The 15,406-nt window shown below is 41.0% G+C and overlaps 1 protein-coding gene across 1 annotated transcript in view; it reads left to right on the top strand.

The window, feature by feature from the left end:
• The window catches only part of COL6A5 (collagen type VI alpha 5 chain), a gene marked incomplete at both ends in the record, with an annotated part of 85,408 nt that extends 70,884 nt beyond the window's left edge, over window positions 1-14,524 (top strand). Inside the window, 4 exons of the mRNA XM_081105524.1 lie at window positions 3,880-4,569; window positions 6,479-6,575; window positions 7,354-7,598; window positions 14,457-14,524. Of these exons, the coding sequence (XP_080961650.1) occupies window positions 3,880-4,569; window positions 6,479-6,575; window positions 7,354-7,598; window positions 14,457-14,524 (1,100 nt within the window). The remainder of the gene's footprint in view (window positions 1-3,879; window positions 4,570-6,478; window positions 6,576-7,353; window positions 7,599-14,456) is intronic.
• Window positions 14,525-15,406: the final 882 nt, after the last annotated feature.

Below are 15,406 nucleotides of genomic sequence, written 5' to 3'. Positions count from 1 at the left end.
GATATGCTAGGCACTGTGCAAGCTTTAATTCTCTCAAAAACATTATAAGATTGTAGCCTATTACTTTTTTTTTTTTAAGCAGGGGAACAGAGCTAACAAATGGTAGACAAGACTCAAACTCCAAAGATTCTTCTAATAACCACTGCTCTACAATGTCTAGAGAAGAAAAAAATTACAAATTTTGTTTAATTCATATAAATTGCCTGCTTCTGGAAGAAAACTTTCTCTAGTCGTTTTAATCAGAAGTAACAGCAACTGACTGAGATACTCATTCTTCAAACCAGGGCCTTTGATCAGATGGTTAATGTTTCCCTTAATGTGTCTGTACTCCTCATATCTGATGACCATTTCTCCAGTTCTTCTGAAGGTGTTACACAGAGTGGGGTTCAGTTTCTGCCCCTGCCACTTACAGGCTATAATTTCTTGGTCAAGTCACTTACCTCTCCAAGCCTCAGCTTGTTCATCTGTAAAATGGGAAGAATGATAATCCCTTCTTCAGCATGATAGTGCTGCATGGAAGATGAAATGAGAGGAGCCATGTATAGAGCTGAGCATAAGATCTGAATTGAACCGAATGCTCAATTAAATACTCAGAAAGTGTAAAAATAAAAAAGAAAGCATTGTCAACCTCATGAGAAGTCTTATAAAGAAGGTTAACTTGAAAAATATCTACTACAGTTCATATGGACAGAAACATACAACACAGCCTCAGTTGTATATATACTTACCTATGGAGACCACATGGCTACTTTTGACCCGGGGACAAATTCCAAGGCAGACAGCTGGATACCTCATGCATATCTCGAGATTTCCCACCAATGCCAGGAAAGGCAGCATAGCAAATTAACAGTACACTTAATCCCAATCCAAATGGCTTATGTCCTATAGAGTCTCCCTTCTCCCTAAATTCCCTTTCCACCCCCACTCCTCCCTAACGTTCCTGCAGTGCACCTGGCATTGTGGCTTAAATCTTGGCCACACTTAGACTAATCTCTGGGGCCACTTCCCTGGAAATTCAGCTGTATTCCTCATTCCTTCCAAGCCTTGTCAATAATAAAGTGAGCCAGCCCTTTCTCCTCTGCCATTCTGAGGAAATTATTCAGGCCTGAAGACGGGAATTTGGCTTGGTGACATTTCCAGCAAATACACAGAATTGTTATGAGCTATGGGTATATTTTATTCTTACTTCTGCCAGGTTTCCTTGAAGGAACGTATTTTTGAAGGTCCAGTCTCCCTAAATGAGATGAATTTAGACTCAAAGTAAAATAATCACACCTTACACTTGACTAAATTTTAGAGTTTTCAAGAAATAATCATCTACATTTAGCTTCTTCGATTCTCATGCTAATCCTATAAATAATTTTATAGGTGAAATACACCTCGTTAGAGAATAGTTCTGCTGGGTACTTTGGAAAAGGATTGAGATTTTCCTCACATATAAAGAGAGTGTTGGGGCAGTGGAGGGGGCACATAGTAATATTTCTGGTATGGGCAGGTGTGAAAAAGCTTTTCACTAACCTGGTAAGTCAGCCCTTCCAGTTCTACCAGAACATTTATGAAATGCTTTTTCTTGTGTTTTTACGAAGTGTGTTGATCGGCCTTTTTAAAAAAGCTGAAACGCTGTAGTTGGAAAACGGAGATCCGTTTGCAGAGAGAGCAGTTAGTGAACAGTCAACGCCAGGATCATATACAACAAAATGACAGAAAGGTCCGTTTAACTAATCTTCGTAGTTCCCAATGCACTGTAGCCAAGAACTCTAGGAATGTTTTTCGTGATAACATTTTAGGGCTAAAGTATATTATCTAAAATTCACAGCAAACAAGAACATAAACTATATGCTTTTTCTGCACTCCCAGTTTTATGTTTAGTCATTTAACCATAAGGGACCTACATCTTGATCAAAAATTCAAAGAGTTCGAAACTAGGTTCCTGATGGGGACTGAGAGGCCCATAAATTTCAATCATACTTGTGAAATGCAAAATCCTGTTCAATTACTACACATGTGTTGATAAAAGAAAAATCTGGTACATAAATGACCAGTTCTTAGCCCTTTGTGAGAAGGAAGAGAACATAGAAACATCTCAAACGAGATGGTCAGTTATCATCTATTAGAAATGCCCAAGATAGGGTAACAGGAACTAGATTTACCTCCCAACTGAAAGAAATTACCAAAAGAAAAAACACACACATGAAAGAGCAGTTTTCAAGATACTGGACATCAGGAAATGAAAGACAGGGATCCCTGAGAGATGGGAAACAAATGAGGTGAGCCCTCTGTTGCTCTAGGATCCTGGTCAGCAAACTGCGGCTCGCGAGCCACATGTGGCTCTTTGGCTCCTTGAGTGTGGCTCTTCCACAAAATACCACATGCAGGTGTGCACGTACAGTGCGATTGAAACTTCGTGGCCCATGTGCAGAAGTTGGTTTTTGGCCTGGGCAAGTCTATTTTGAAGAAATACTGTTGATATTTGGCTCTGTGGACTAATGCGTTTGCCGACCACTGCTCTAGGTTATTGCCATGAGAGAGTTCCCAGGCCCTGGTGCGGGAAGGCAGAATTCAGGTGGTGCCCAATGTAGACCTTGAGTTAAGGAGACAGAACTGAAAGTCCAGGGAGACCAAGGTGGTAAGAATCCACAGGACAAAATATCAGAGAGGTGAGAACTGCAAGAGAGAGAGAACTCCAGAGCTCTGCAGAGGGTCCCCCTCAATTATTCAGCAGAGTACTGATAGCACATATATGTGAGGAGTTGACCTGAGGCTGGGGGATTAGGGAATAGTGCCAGTTGCTTACACGGGGCCAGAAATCATGCCTTTCCCCACCAGTGAAACTGGAAAACTTATGATTCATAGATTCAGAGAAAACTTAGGAAGGTCTTGCTTCAATGCGGAGAATAATTAATCTTTCAATTAAGCACCATCCCAGACTCGCATAACAAATCATAACAGAAAGACCCAAAGGACCAAATTGTTTCCAAGTAACTTGACTCCCTCTCAAAACAAAGCACATGAATATTTATAGGAATATAAAAGTATTCCACATCCAAAAGCTATAATTTCACAATGTTTGGCATAAAAAGAAGCAGGAAGACATGACCCATGTTCAAGAGCATAATAATTCAAAACCAAACCAGAATGGACACAAACGTTAGAATTAGCAGACAAAAATTTTAAAACAGTTACTACAACTACATCCCGATGTTAAAAAGTTAAGTAGAGACATGGAAGATAAAAAAGAGTAGAATTTTTAGAGATGAAAACTGCAATGTCAAAGAGGAAACAATACGCTCCTGGGATTAATGGCAAATTAGATTTGATAAAAGAAAAATTTAGTGAACTTGAAGATGTAGCAATGGAAATTCTCCAAAGTAAAACTCAAGGAGAACAAAGATTTTTTTTTTTTTTTTAATGACAAGAACATCGCCCTGGCTGGTATGGCTCAGTTGGTTGGAGCATCATTCAGTTCACCAAAAGGTGGCAGGTTCGATTCCTGGTCAGGGCACATACCCAGGTTGTGGGTTCGATCCCCTGTAAGGTCTTATACAGGAAGGCACTAAATATACCTGCATATTTCTTATCTTACATATGAAAATAGCTGGAGGATCAATTAATCCTTTGATAAAGATCTGGGATAGGGTAGCAAATACATTTTTTTTCATGTGACAATACCTTTTGAATGGTAATGACTCTGCATGCACAGTGTGAAGACATAATTGGAACATGAACCTTGTAACAAGTACTGTACTTGATTAGTGGTGTCTGTCATGGGTGTGGGAGTGAAGCATGGCAACACCCCATCCCGTGCATTGATCTTCCTTGGCTAGGAGTTCTGAATTTATCCTTAGACTAAAAAGAGTGACCTCAGTTATTCTGTTGCAGGACATGAGAACCATGGCAGAAAAGAAGAACCCAGTTTTAATGGCAAACCTGGAGATGCCTCTCTTGAAGAATATTACATGGATGTTGCTTTCCTCATCGATGCTTCCCATAGAGTCGGAAATGATGAGTTTGAGGAAGTGAAAGCCTTCATAACCTCAGTGCTTGATTACTTTCACATTGCTCCAGACCCACTGACTTCCACCTTAGGGGACAGAGTGGCAGTCCTGAGCTACTCTCCGCCAGGCTATATGCCCAACACTGAAGAATGCCCTGTCTACCTGGAATTCGATCTAGTTACTTACAGTAGTATATACCAAATGAAACGGCATCTCCAAGACTCTCTTCAACAGCTCAATGGAAATGTTTTTATTGGTCACGCCCTACAGTGGACAATTGACAATGTCTTTGAGGGAACCCCCTACCCGAGGAAAAACAAAGTTATCTTTGTTATATCTGCTGGAGAAACCAACCCCTTAGATAAGGAAGTCTTAAGAAATGTATCTCTGAGAGCCAAGTGTCAGGGCTACACCATATTTGTGTTTTCATTTGGTCCAATATACAATGACAAGGAATTAGAAGAGTTAGCCAGCTACCCACTGGATCATCACTTAGTCCAGCTTGGCCGAACCCACAGACCAGATCTGCACTATATCATCAAGTTTGTCAAGCCATTTGTCTATTCCATCAGACGTAAGTTATCGAACCTTTTCTTCTATTGCTTCTTTTTTTTTTACATTTTATTTATTTTTAATTGAATTCATTGGGTTGACATTGGTTAATAAAACTATATAGGTTTTAGGTGTGTAATTCTATGATACATCATCTGTATATTGTATTGTGTGGTCACTACCTAAGTCGAGTCTTTTTCCTTTACCATTTTACCCTCTTTCTTAAGTCTCTCCCAACCCCCCTTTTCCTTTGGTAATTACCATATTGTTGTCTGTCTATGAGATTGCCTTCTTTGTTTGTTTGTTTAATCTCCTTCACTTTTTCACCCAGCCCCCGAACCCCCGGCCCTCTGACAGCTATTAATCTGTTCTCTGTATCTATGAGTCTGTTTCTATTCTGTTTGTTAGTTTATTTTTTTCCCCATTAGTTTCCACACATAAGTGAAATCAAATAGTATTTGTCTTTCTCTGACTGGCGTATTTCACTTAGCATAATACTCTCCAGGTCTATCCATGCTGTTGCAAAAGGTAAGATTTCATTCTTTTTTAAGGCTGAGTAGTATCCCACTGTGTAAATGTGCCACAGCTTTTTTATCCACTCATCTACTGAGGGGCACTTGGGCTGCTTCCTTTAATTGCTTTTGTAATACATCTGATACCTCTGTGTACAATCCACCAGGTGACTTAGTAACCCGATCCTCACTTCAGTGACGAGTGGTAGAGTCTAAGACATGCATAGGAGGCAGTGAGAAAACCACGAAGAAAAATCTCAGGACTTACTGATATTGAACTTTACTGTTATACTGTCATATTTGTCAGAAAACCCCCATATGGGTAAAAAGTGTCTTTGAACCCTGACCTGTGAATGTTTACTATGTACTAAGTTCTTTTAATGAATTGTATCCTTAGCACAGTCCTCAAAGAAAAGCATCAGTATCCCCATTTTACAACTGAGAAAATTAAGGTTCAGAGACATTAAATAAATTTCTCAAAAGCTCACAGTTAGTAGTTGGCAAATTCTAGACTGAACTCCATGCAGTCTGACTCCAGGAGTGTCTATGAAACTATACTTCAATTCCTAAACCCTTAACAAGAGACACTGCTGTAATAAATAATATCCCACCACCACCACCTTCTCCTGCCCAAAGGCTTCTATTTATCTCCTCATGATAAATTACCTTTGGTTCTGACTTGAATTTGTATGAACCCTGGGCAGAGAACTCTTCCAGGGCCTCTGCCCCAGAGAGCTGGCTTGGGTGTAGCCAGGCAGGAGAGTTAAGGGTGTCTCTTCACAATGAGGCTTTGAGAGTGGCTGCCCCAGCCTCACGTGTTGTCATTTTAGACATGGGGATAGCAGCACACCTAAGAGCTTGTAGCAGCAAGCAAGTCCTGGCCTGTGCTGGGGATTTGGAGTGGGTCAGAGGCCAAGTCGAATGGCTGTCCGCAGCTTCTGCAAGGCAACCAGGGAATCTCAGGGTTGCAGATTTTCTGGCACTCACAAAGCCCCACAAATCTTGGAACTCAAGATTTATATTTAGTAGCAGACTTATCACTTGCAAAAGATGGTGCCTTCTTCCAACCCCAAGATAAATAGGCCAGGCAATTTCAGTCCTTAATGGTGTCTTCTAGAAAGATCCTCCTTTTCTAGGGAGAGAAACAGATGATAGAAGAGATTAAGAGTTGTCCTTGAAGTATATCACCAGCCTGTGACATACAGAGCATGAGAATTTTTGACTCAATCACGGCTGTATCTTATTGACTTTGCCAGCAGCATATTGCAATGTCAGAGAGCGCCCACTTCACTGAGGCCTTTATCAAATTAATTTGCTCTTGAAAACACGTCCAACTGCAGGAGAAGATGAACTGGCTTTGGGTGCTGCTCAGAATGCAGAAGGGTAAAATGTAGATTAACAAGCCCACTCTCTCTCCAGGTGCCATCAACAGCTATCCTCCTGCAGATCTGAGCCCCAAGTGTGTTAACCTCACCTCTCCCAACCCAGAGAACTCGGGCATTGAAAACATTCTACAGTGAGTTGGCAGATTCACAGTTTGGGTAATATGGCAGCTAGAAACAGTCCTTAAGAGAATAATTTGAAATGAATGGAGTTTTAGTGTTTTGGGTACAAGAAGTTTGTTTGTGAGATATGTGTATGCGTGTGTGTGTGTGTGTGTGTGTGTGTGTGTGTGTGAGAGAGAGAGAGAGAGAGAGAGAGAGAGAGAGAGAGAGAGAGAGAGAGAGAGAGAGAAATAGCCCCAGTCTGTGAGGACAGCACAGATAAGGTATTACTAAAAGATCAAATGGGACCCACATTAGCAAGAACCATGTTTCTTTTGTTTTTACAGAAAAAAAGGACCTTACAATACCTTATTAGTAACTCTACAACCCCCCTCCCCCCCCCCCCACTATTGGGTACTGCAGAAAACTTATAATATCAAAGGTTAGATGTAGCCATCTTAGAGCAGCAGAAAAACATGTGCCATTTAGTAAACCGAGCCCATATGAAGATTGGCAGAAAGAGTCTTTTAAGTTTGATTTTGTAAAGTACAATCCTTAAGTACTCAATAAAAATTCAGAGATGAAAGTAATATTGGTCTGGAGTCCTCCAACACTGATGCAAATGTCTAATTTCCCTTCAGAATATTAAAAAATCACCCTTCAGTCAAATTCCTTCCACCAACTGCATTTGGACCATTCCAATCGCATGCATAACATTGATTCCTGTTGTATTTATCTGGCTGTATTGACATTTAATCCTGCAAGGGACTTGGCTAACGTATTTTTCCTCTCTTTTCTCTGTCACTTCAGCTTTATTCCTGAGGTGTATGAAATAAAGGCAGAGAACAGTGAGCCAGATGATGAATTTGGTTCCCAGGAGCAGCATGTCTTTGTATCAGGGAGCAGTGATGGGAATGGTTCCGGGATCACTACTGATCTGATCCAGAAGTTGTATGCGCTCTTTTCAGCTGGGGAACTGATGATGAAAGACAAGGAAGAGGCACATTCAGAAGAAATTACAACACAGGCAAATGATAAACAACGAGATAAAAGAGGTAACCTTGAATACAATAGACTTGAAGACCCTGGAGCATCTTCTTTGTTTGGGTTTTTTCCTGGTGAAAGATGAGCAATGAGAACTCATTGACAGGGGAGATGACAGGATGGAGGGGCTTATCCTCTAGGGCTACAAGGGGTCCCCAAAGTAAGGGGCCAGGGAGATAAAGCTCCAGAAAGGCAAAAAGGGAATCGGTGGTGTTGACAAAACCAGAACTAAAATAGGTATAAATGCTTGGGGCGGGGGGGGGGGGGGGGGGGCGGTCAGGGGATGGAGAGGAGACATGAAAGGAGCAAGATCAAGGTCCGCAGGTCCTGAGTAAGCAGGAGAATCATGCACCCTTGTGCATGATGGAGGTGGAGAGTGTTACAGAAAACCGGAGGAGAACCAAGCAACGCTTAGAAAGATGGAGTTACATTTAACATTATTATTATTATTATTATTATTATTATTATTATTACGTGCGGGCCCAGAGGAAAATGTCTCTCAAATTCTGGGCAAGTCACACAATAAGTTTCCTGTATTTATACCATTTTACCCTCTTTGTCTCCCAAATACGGGGTTTTCCGGTCCCCTTGCAAGTTCATAAAGAGCCCCTATGTGCTGGGGCTTTGAGACCTCAACCAAAGGCTTGGCCTGGTGCCAGCACTGATAACTTCATCTGGGGAAGGTTTAATGGCCTCTCTGAAATGGGAGTAGTCTTATTTTCCTTATTATTTAAGCAAGCATGTACAGAAGCCAAATGGCAGGGTTAAATTTTCAAACAGCAGTTTTTATGTAAGATGGATGCTTCAAGAGGAACTGTGCAACTAGCCTCAGGGTCTGCCTTCTACCTTAGCAACCAGAGCTTCCCTGGTCTGAGATGCAGGCTCCTAGCTGAGTGGCATCTGCAGAGAACAGGCTGCTGTGCTTCTGAGGCCTCTGTGGTGGCTGAGGGCAGCTTCTTAGGCTGAGTGGGGAGACGGCGATGGACCCACAGCTAAAGAGAAATAGGGGATGGAGAATAGGCAGCTGTCATAGGCTCCAGGGCAGCTACTCTCAAGCTTTGCTGTGTGCCAAAATTAGGTGGGAAGTTTTCTTAAAATAATGATTCCTGTGTATCTACTAAAGCTGAAAATATATATGCATATCCTATGACCTGGCAATTATACTCCAATGTGTATACCCAACCTAAAAATATATACCACCAAAATGTATGTGCTAGAATGTTCATAACAGCACTATGTGTAGTAGCCCCAAAGTGGGAAAAAAACACCCAACAGCAGATATGATAAATAAATTTTTGTTTAGTTATGTAATAAAATACTGTGTATGTATGCAATATGTATATAAAACACTATATATATTATATATATATATACATATACATACTTTATACTTATATAGTATATTAGATGTGGGTATAACTGTAGATATAGAAAAAATCAGTAAAATGATGAAAAATAGAGATGAGGAGAGAAGAAATATGAAAAATATAGACAGAAATGGGAGAGAAGATAAGATGTAAGGAAAGGAAAATCAAATGTAAATGTGATGAAATACCTGGTTCCAGTCTAGATGGACTAAACCCACTTTAGTCTTAAAATAGAGCAAGCCCATGCTGCCTATTTCTCCCACGGATTAACTATTCCTGAAAACTCTGAACAAAACACAAAAGCAACTGCCTGAGAACTCTGCAAAGTGAACAAAAGCAGATACATAGTGAAGGGGCATGAGTTTCCTGCTTTCTTTTCTCTTTTCTTCTGGGGCTTTGTGCTAAGGATGGGCCCCAGCAAAACTCAGTAGTGACCCCATTTCTCTTGGCAGAAGAACTAGGAATAGGGGCCCCTGTTTGTCGAAGATGGTGGAAGAAATTCCCATATTTTCCCTCTTTCCTCTCATGGTTTTGCTTTGAAGGTGGGCACAGTTGGGAGCTGAGTGAAAGGCCGACAGCTAAAATGAAAGAGGAACCCTGTCTTTCTGGCCAGAGGAACCAGGAAGTGAGGTCCTATTGGTCAGCAGGTGGGGGTAACCTCAGAGAGAAGAGAACTTGAGAAGAGGATCCTCTAATTCTAATTATGGGAACTGCACAAGTCCCAGACTCTCCCCAGGGTTGGGGAAGACCCAAAAGAGGATAGCGAAGGCTTTGGACAGTAAACTGAGATTGAAACCACTGCCCACAGAAGTGACACAGCACCTGCATTCTGAACCTACCTGGTTGATTGCCTGCCACAAAAAAAAAATTTGTTTTTAATTCTACAGAGAATTATAATAGGACTTGGAGTCTATACAACACAATATTCAAAATGTTCAGAATAGAATCCAAAATTATGCGACATGCAGTGAACCAGGAAATGTGAACTATTTTCAACAGAAAAGACAATCAACAGATGCCAACCTCGAGCTGACTCAGATGTTGCAATTATCAAAAAGACATTCCTGCAGCTATTGAACTATCCTCCGTGAGAGAAAACAAACAACTTGAATTGAAGAGAAAGATAGACATCATCAGCAGAGAAATAGAGATAACAATGAAGAACCAAAAGGAAATTTTAGAATTAAAAAAATATATATATACAATATCTGCAATTTAAAAATTCACTGGTGGGTTCAATAGCAGAGTAAAAACGACAGAGAAAGAGTCATGAACTTAAAGATAGACTACTTACATAATCCAAAGAGAAGAGGTTTTTTTAAAAAAGTGAACAGAGCCTCAGAAACTTGTGGAACACCATCAAAAGGTCTAACGTGTTTCATTGACATTCCAGTAGGAAAGTAGAAAGTTAGATTTGTTCAGGAAAAATATATATATTTGAGGAAATAATGGCCAAACACTTACTGAAGTGGTAAAATATATAACTTTACAGATTTGAAAATTCCTCTCAGACACATTATAGATTGCTGAAAGCAAAAGGTAAAGAAAACTACTGAAGTGTCTAGAGAAAAACTACATATATCAAAAGAAGGGAACAACTATTCAAATGACTGTATATTTATCATTCAAAATCATCAAGACTAGAAGACAGTGAAACAACATTTTTTCTTTAGTGTTGAAAGAAAAGACCTATGAACACAGACTTTTATAACCAGTGAAAATAGCCCTTTGGAATGAAGGCAAGTGAAGACATTCTCAGATAAAAGAAAATTAAGAGAATGTGTTGCCAACAGACATATATTCTAAAGGAGAATTATGATGGACAACCAGGGACTGGATTGAGGGAGGTCAATGACTGGTGACTGAAAGGGCGAGAGAGCTGAGGAAGGTACTCAAAGTGCATCCCTTTCAAGTACTTTAACTCATCATGGAAAGCTATTTAGATGTTAACTTTAAAATATGGAAGTCAAGAGTACATGACTTTTTCCCTTTGAGGTGGGTACATAAGGAAGAGTGTTTAAGACTGCAAATGGGAGCATCTCTAAGATGCTGTCATGGGCCAGGTTCCCTGGCGCTGACCCTGAGGTGAGGATTCATGTGCCTGTGACTTACTGAGGAGACTCTCACGTGAAACCAGGAAAGGAATGGAAGAAGCAGGACAGGGGAGGAACGGGAGCCAAACAGGGTATTATCTGGGGAAAAGTGCCATAGAGGACAGCCCTCGGTAGCTCCGCTCAGCACCAGGGCATTGAGTCTCACTGAAGAATCATTCTGCCCCAAGGCAAAGAAGTTGGGTTTTTTTCACTTATAGGTCTTTGATTGGTCAAGGGCTGCCCAGGGGAGAGATGAACACTCCCAGGTACTCATGCAGCGGGTGGTTAAAGCTGCTCCAGTGGCTGCAGGGCAGCCCTGCCAAGAGTAATAGGTGTTGATGCCTGAAGCAAAAGCTCACATGGGGGTGAGGGTGGACGGGATGGTCAAGGAGGGAAGAGGAATAAGAGGAGAAGGAATGTTGTCAAGAAATTAATGTTACAAAAAGATCAGAGGGATTCTGGGCAGAGCCCTGACATTGTCTACTACACATTCCTTCTAGCTTTGATTCAATGATACCAGCCACTGAATGTGCTAAGCATGGAATTTCAGATCATGAATATACCAGTGTTTTCCCAGAAGAAGTATATCTATAATAGTTGTATTTATATAATGCTCATTTGCATCCTTTATTACAATAAAAGCCCTGAATTGAGCTTTTATTTTTACTACTGAAAATGGCAAAAACCACGTGTGTTTATTTTATATGTGGTGTATAAAGCAATAGTCTCTAGAGATAACATTTTAAACAAATCTAAGAGCAATCATATTTTTATGTTTTGCAGATGGTGAGGACACACGATGATCACAGCAGAAAAGAAGTTAGCTTCATTGGCATGTGTAACTCCCTGTGGCTCTAGCCAGAAAGCATACATAAATTTTCTATTAAAGGTGGAGGGGTAAGTTGCAGGAATTTTTCAGTTTTTACAACTGGCTAATAATATACTGAATTTGTTCTGTTCAAATCTGCGGCAAAGACTTATCTGAGTGAAGACATCAGTGAGCGGAACTGAGAAACGGGGGATGATTTCATTTCTCCTGTGAACTGAGACAATTGACCTTGAAGAGTCAACGGAATCTTTTCTTTGCCAACTCCGTAGAGTTCAGGCATCAATTCCGATGATATATCTGCCTAAAGAAGGTGTTTGTCATAATTTTCATCACATCTATATCTCGAATTGGACTCGAGTAAAAAGCAGTTAGAATTAGAACTTGCTAGGAATGTCTCCTATTTCTGCACAGAACTGGAAGCTCATGCCCGTGTCTTCAATTCTGCCAGGACCCTAATGCTGCATCTCTTACTGCTTGCCCTGTGAAATCCAGCCACCATAGTCAAGGCTTGCTCTTTACCAGGGCATTTGCAAAATAATGGAATTTGTGAGGAAGCAAAAAGAGCGATGAGCTAATTTGTGGAACTGCTGTTTTGTGCTCTGATCATTTGTTTTATGTTTAGCCTGCTTTGTGTGTACTTGATTTTTGCAGCCACAAAACAAAACATTGGAAAAGCAAGAGTATGCTCTAAGACCAGAGCTGTTCTTGGGAATTACAATGTAGCAAGAGACAAGTTCTAAAATAAAAGCAAAAAATAAAATAAAACAAAAGCAACACTGACCCGGAAGCTTTTATTTAACTGTAGTCTTACTCAGACAGACACATTGGAACAGGATTAGACACATTTGGAAAATAATACATAAATGTCAAATAAGCCAATAGTGAATTACTTTTTAAAAAAATTACTTAATTTGGTTAAGGCAACAAGTAATTACCAAGCTAATAAATATATATTGCATATTTAAAAGGCGACTATGTTAGTGGGGTTATACTCTACGCCATTTTGTACTTTTTCCATGTAATTTTCTTTAACATTGCTCTTGTTGTTAGAATAATTGAAAAATAATCTAATTATTTATTGGCTGTCAAAAGTTTTAAAGTAATCATTTATTGCTCTCTGGTAAGTTCTAAAGCAAAGGCTACTCATTTAATAAAGTTCTGTGGGGTATGTGTGTGTGTACGCACACCCATGAGAAATACATCAGATCTCTAAACCTGAAAGTAACATGGGTTATCAAGAATGTGAAGCCAGAAGAACTCACACCCTGCTGATAGTGTAAACTCTTCCACTTTGAACAACATGTGAGCAATGTCTAGTTAGGTTGATGATGTACATACCCTACAACTCACCAATCCCACTGGGATCTACATGCCGAGAAGCTCTCACAGATGTACACAAGGAACCAAAGGCAAACACATTCACTGAAGTGTTGTGTGTTCTAGTGAAGACTCGAACAAACTCACCTGGAAAGATAAATGTGGTTTGGTTTGGTGGAGAGGCACTGGCATGGGAAGTGACAAGGAAACAAAACCTAGCAAGGCCGGTGTGTATATTTGTGCACTGAGGTGAAGTGGGAATGTTGCGAAGGTGTGAGCAGGGCTTATACGGCCAGAGTGACTGGAATGGAAATCTAGGGATTAGCGGAAGCTGAGGCCATGGCAAGTATGGTGCGTTGCTGAACACCATTTGTTAAAGCTTTAAAAAAAAACCCAGCACTTAAAAATAATCTTGAACCATTCCACAATAGCCAGTCTATTGAATGTGGCATGATCTGTAAGCAAAACTGCATGTCCTCAAAAGGGAGCCATGGCACAGGCATGAAGCACACATTTTTCCCAAGGTTCGGTGCAGAAATGATCCGTAGACTGTGGTTTCAGGGGACTTGGACAGTGAATGCACTGCAGAACAGCTGGGCAGAATTACAGATGACTAAGGATCCTGGGATATCTCTGGAAAACTTCATCTGTCATTTTACATCTGGTTCCTAAATCTTTAATCTCAGTGTAAGCAGAGGGGTTTGAGCATTTGAATATTCATTGTTGAAAATTTTCATAGCTCCTCCTGGACTCCCTGAGTTGTAACCTCCTTTTATCTCTGACCCAGAACTCTGGAACAGCTGTGGGCAAACTACGGGCCACGGGCCGGATCCTGGCCGTTTGAAATGAATAAAACTAAAAAAAAAAAAAAAAGACCGTACCCTTTTATGTAATGATGTTTACTTTGAATTTATATTAGTTCACACAAACACTCCATCCATGCTTTTGTTCCGGCCCTCCGGCCCAGTTTAAGAACCCATTGTGGCCCTCGAGTCAAAAAGTTTGCCCACCCTGCTCTGGAATGTTCTTTTGACTAAATTTCTTTAGCCTCTCACTGTCCACCTTGACAACCCTAGTGCCTCTCACTGATAGGAGGCCAGGAACGTGCTCAGTAACTACTTATCTTTGTGAAAGAAGGGAAGAATGAGTAAGCCTCTCTTGCTGAGCCTGGCTGCTATCCTGTTGGCCTCCCTCTCTTCTCCCCACACTGGCTTTGGGCTCTGTATTGAGAAGTCTTATGACAGCTCATTGTCCTCTACACAGATGTTGCCGATGAGGACAACAGCTGTGCGGAGACCTGGTTCACCAGCCAACTGTTTGCAAATCTCTAACAAGAGACTATGTTAGACTCCAAGATGATGGACTTTATGAGACTAGTCTAGTAAGTGGCATAAATCATCTCTTATCCTCTCAGTTGCTGGCACTTCTGCAAAGTACAAATACGTTTTTTCTTGTATAATAAAATTGATCTACAAGTGCCCCATGTTTCGTGGCTTTGGAGGGCCTCTCTACTCGAAGTGTAGCTGACTGATGGCCCATGAACCAGAGCATCAGCATCACCTGGGGGCCTGTTAGAAATGCAGAATATCTGGGCTTTCCTCCAAGTCAATTGGATCAGAACCTACATTTTAACATTTCCAGGTGATTCGTGTGTGCATCGAGGTTTGAGAAGGGCTGGCCTATGATTCACTTGCTTGAAGCTCTGCGAGTGAGTAGACACATGTTGCAGGTTTTCAGTTCAAGTGGCGCTGCATATGGAGCATCTACCGTGTAGCATGCATTATGCCAGAGAGAGGGGAGATAAAGATAAATAAAAGGTGATATATCCCTTGAGCTCATGGCCTAGCTGGGAAGACTGACTCAGAAAGAGATCGCTCCAATTTACTGTAGCCGTGCTAAGGGGCAGGTATGCAGAGAGCACTGTGGGAACATGGACCAGGTCTCCTTCCCCGAGACGCGGGACCCAGAGAAGGTTTCTTCAAGAAAGGGTTCTTCAGTCTGAATAAAGATGATCGGCTCCAACTTGGCCAGGCAAAAATTGGGTAAGCGATCCAGCAAAAAGTCATTGTCTTTTCTGGTTCTTTGTCCTTAAATTAGGTTTTTGTTTAAATCATAAACCTCATTGTGTTCATAGGGAGGGGGTTAATGGTATGGATCTGTATTGCTAAGCTGGGCCAGGAGTGAGAGAGAGGAGGAAGAGAGGTTATTACGGG

Source organism: Myotis nattereri (assembly GCF_964212035.1).
Source record: "Myotis nattereri genome assembly, chromosome: 14".
In the NCBI taxonomy this organism is placed as follows: domain Eukaryota; kingdom Metazoa; phylum Chordata; class Mammalia; order Chiroptera; family Vespertilionidae; genus Myotis; species Myotis nattereri.
This window is presented reverse-complemented; position numbering and strand designations above follow the sequence as displayed.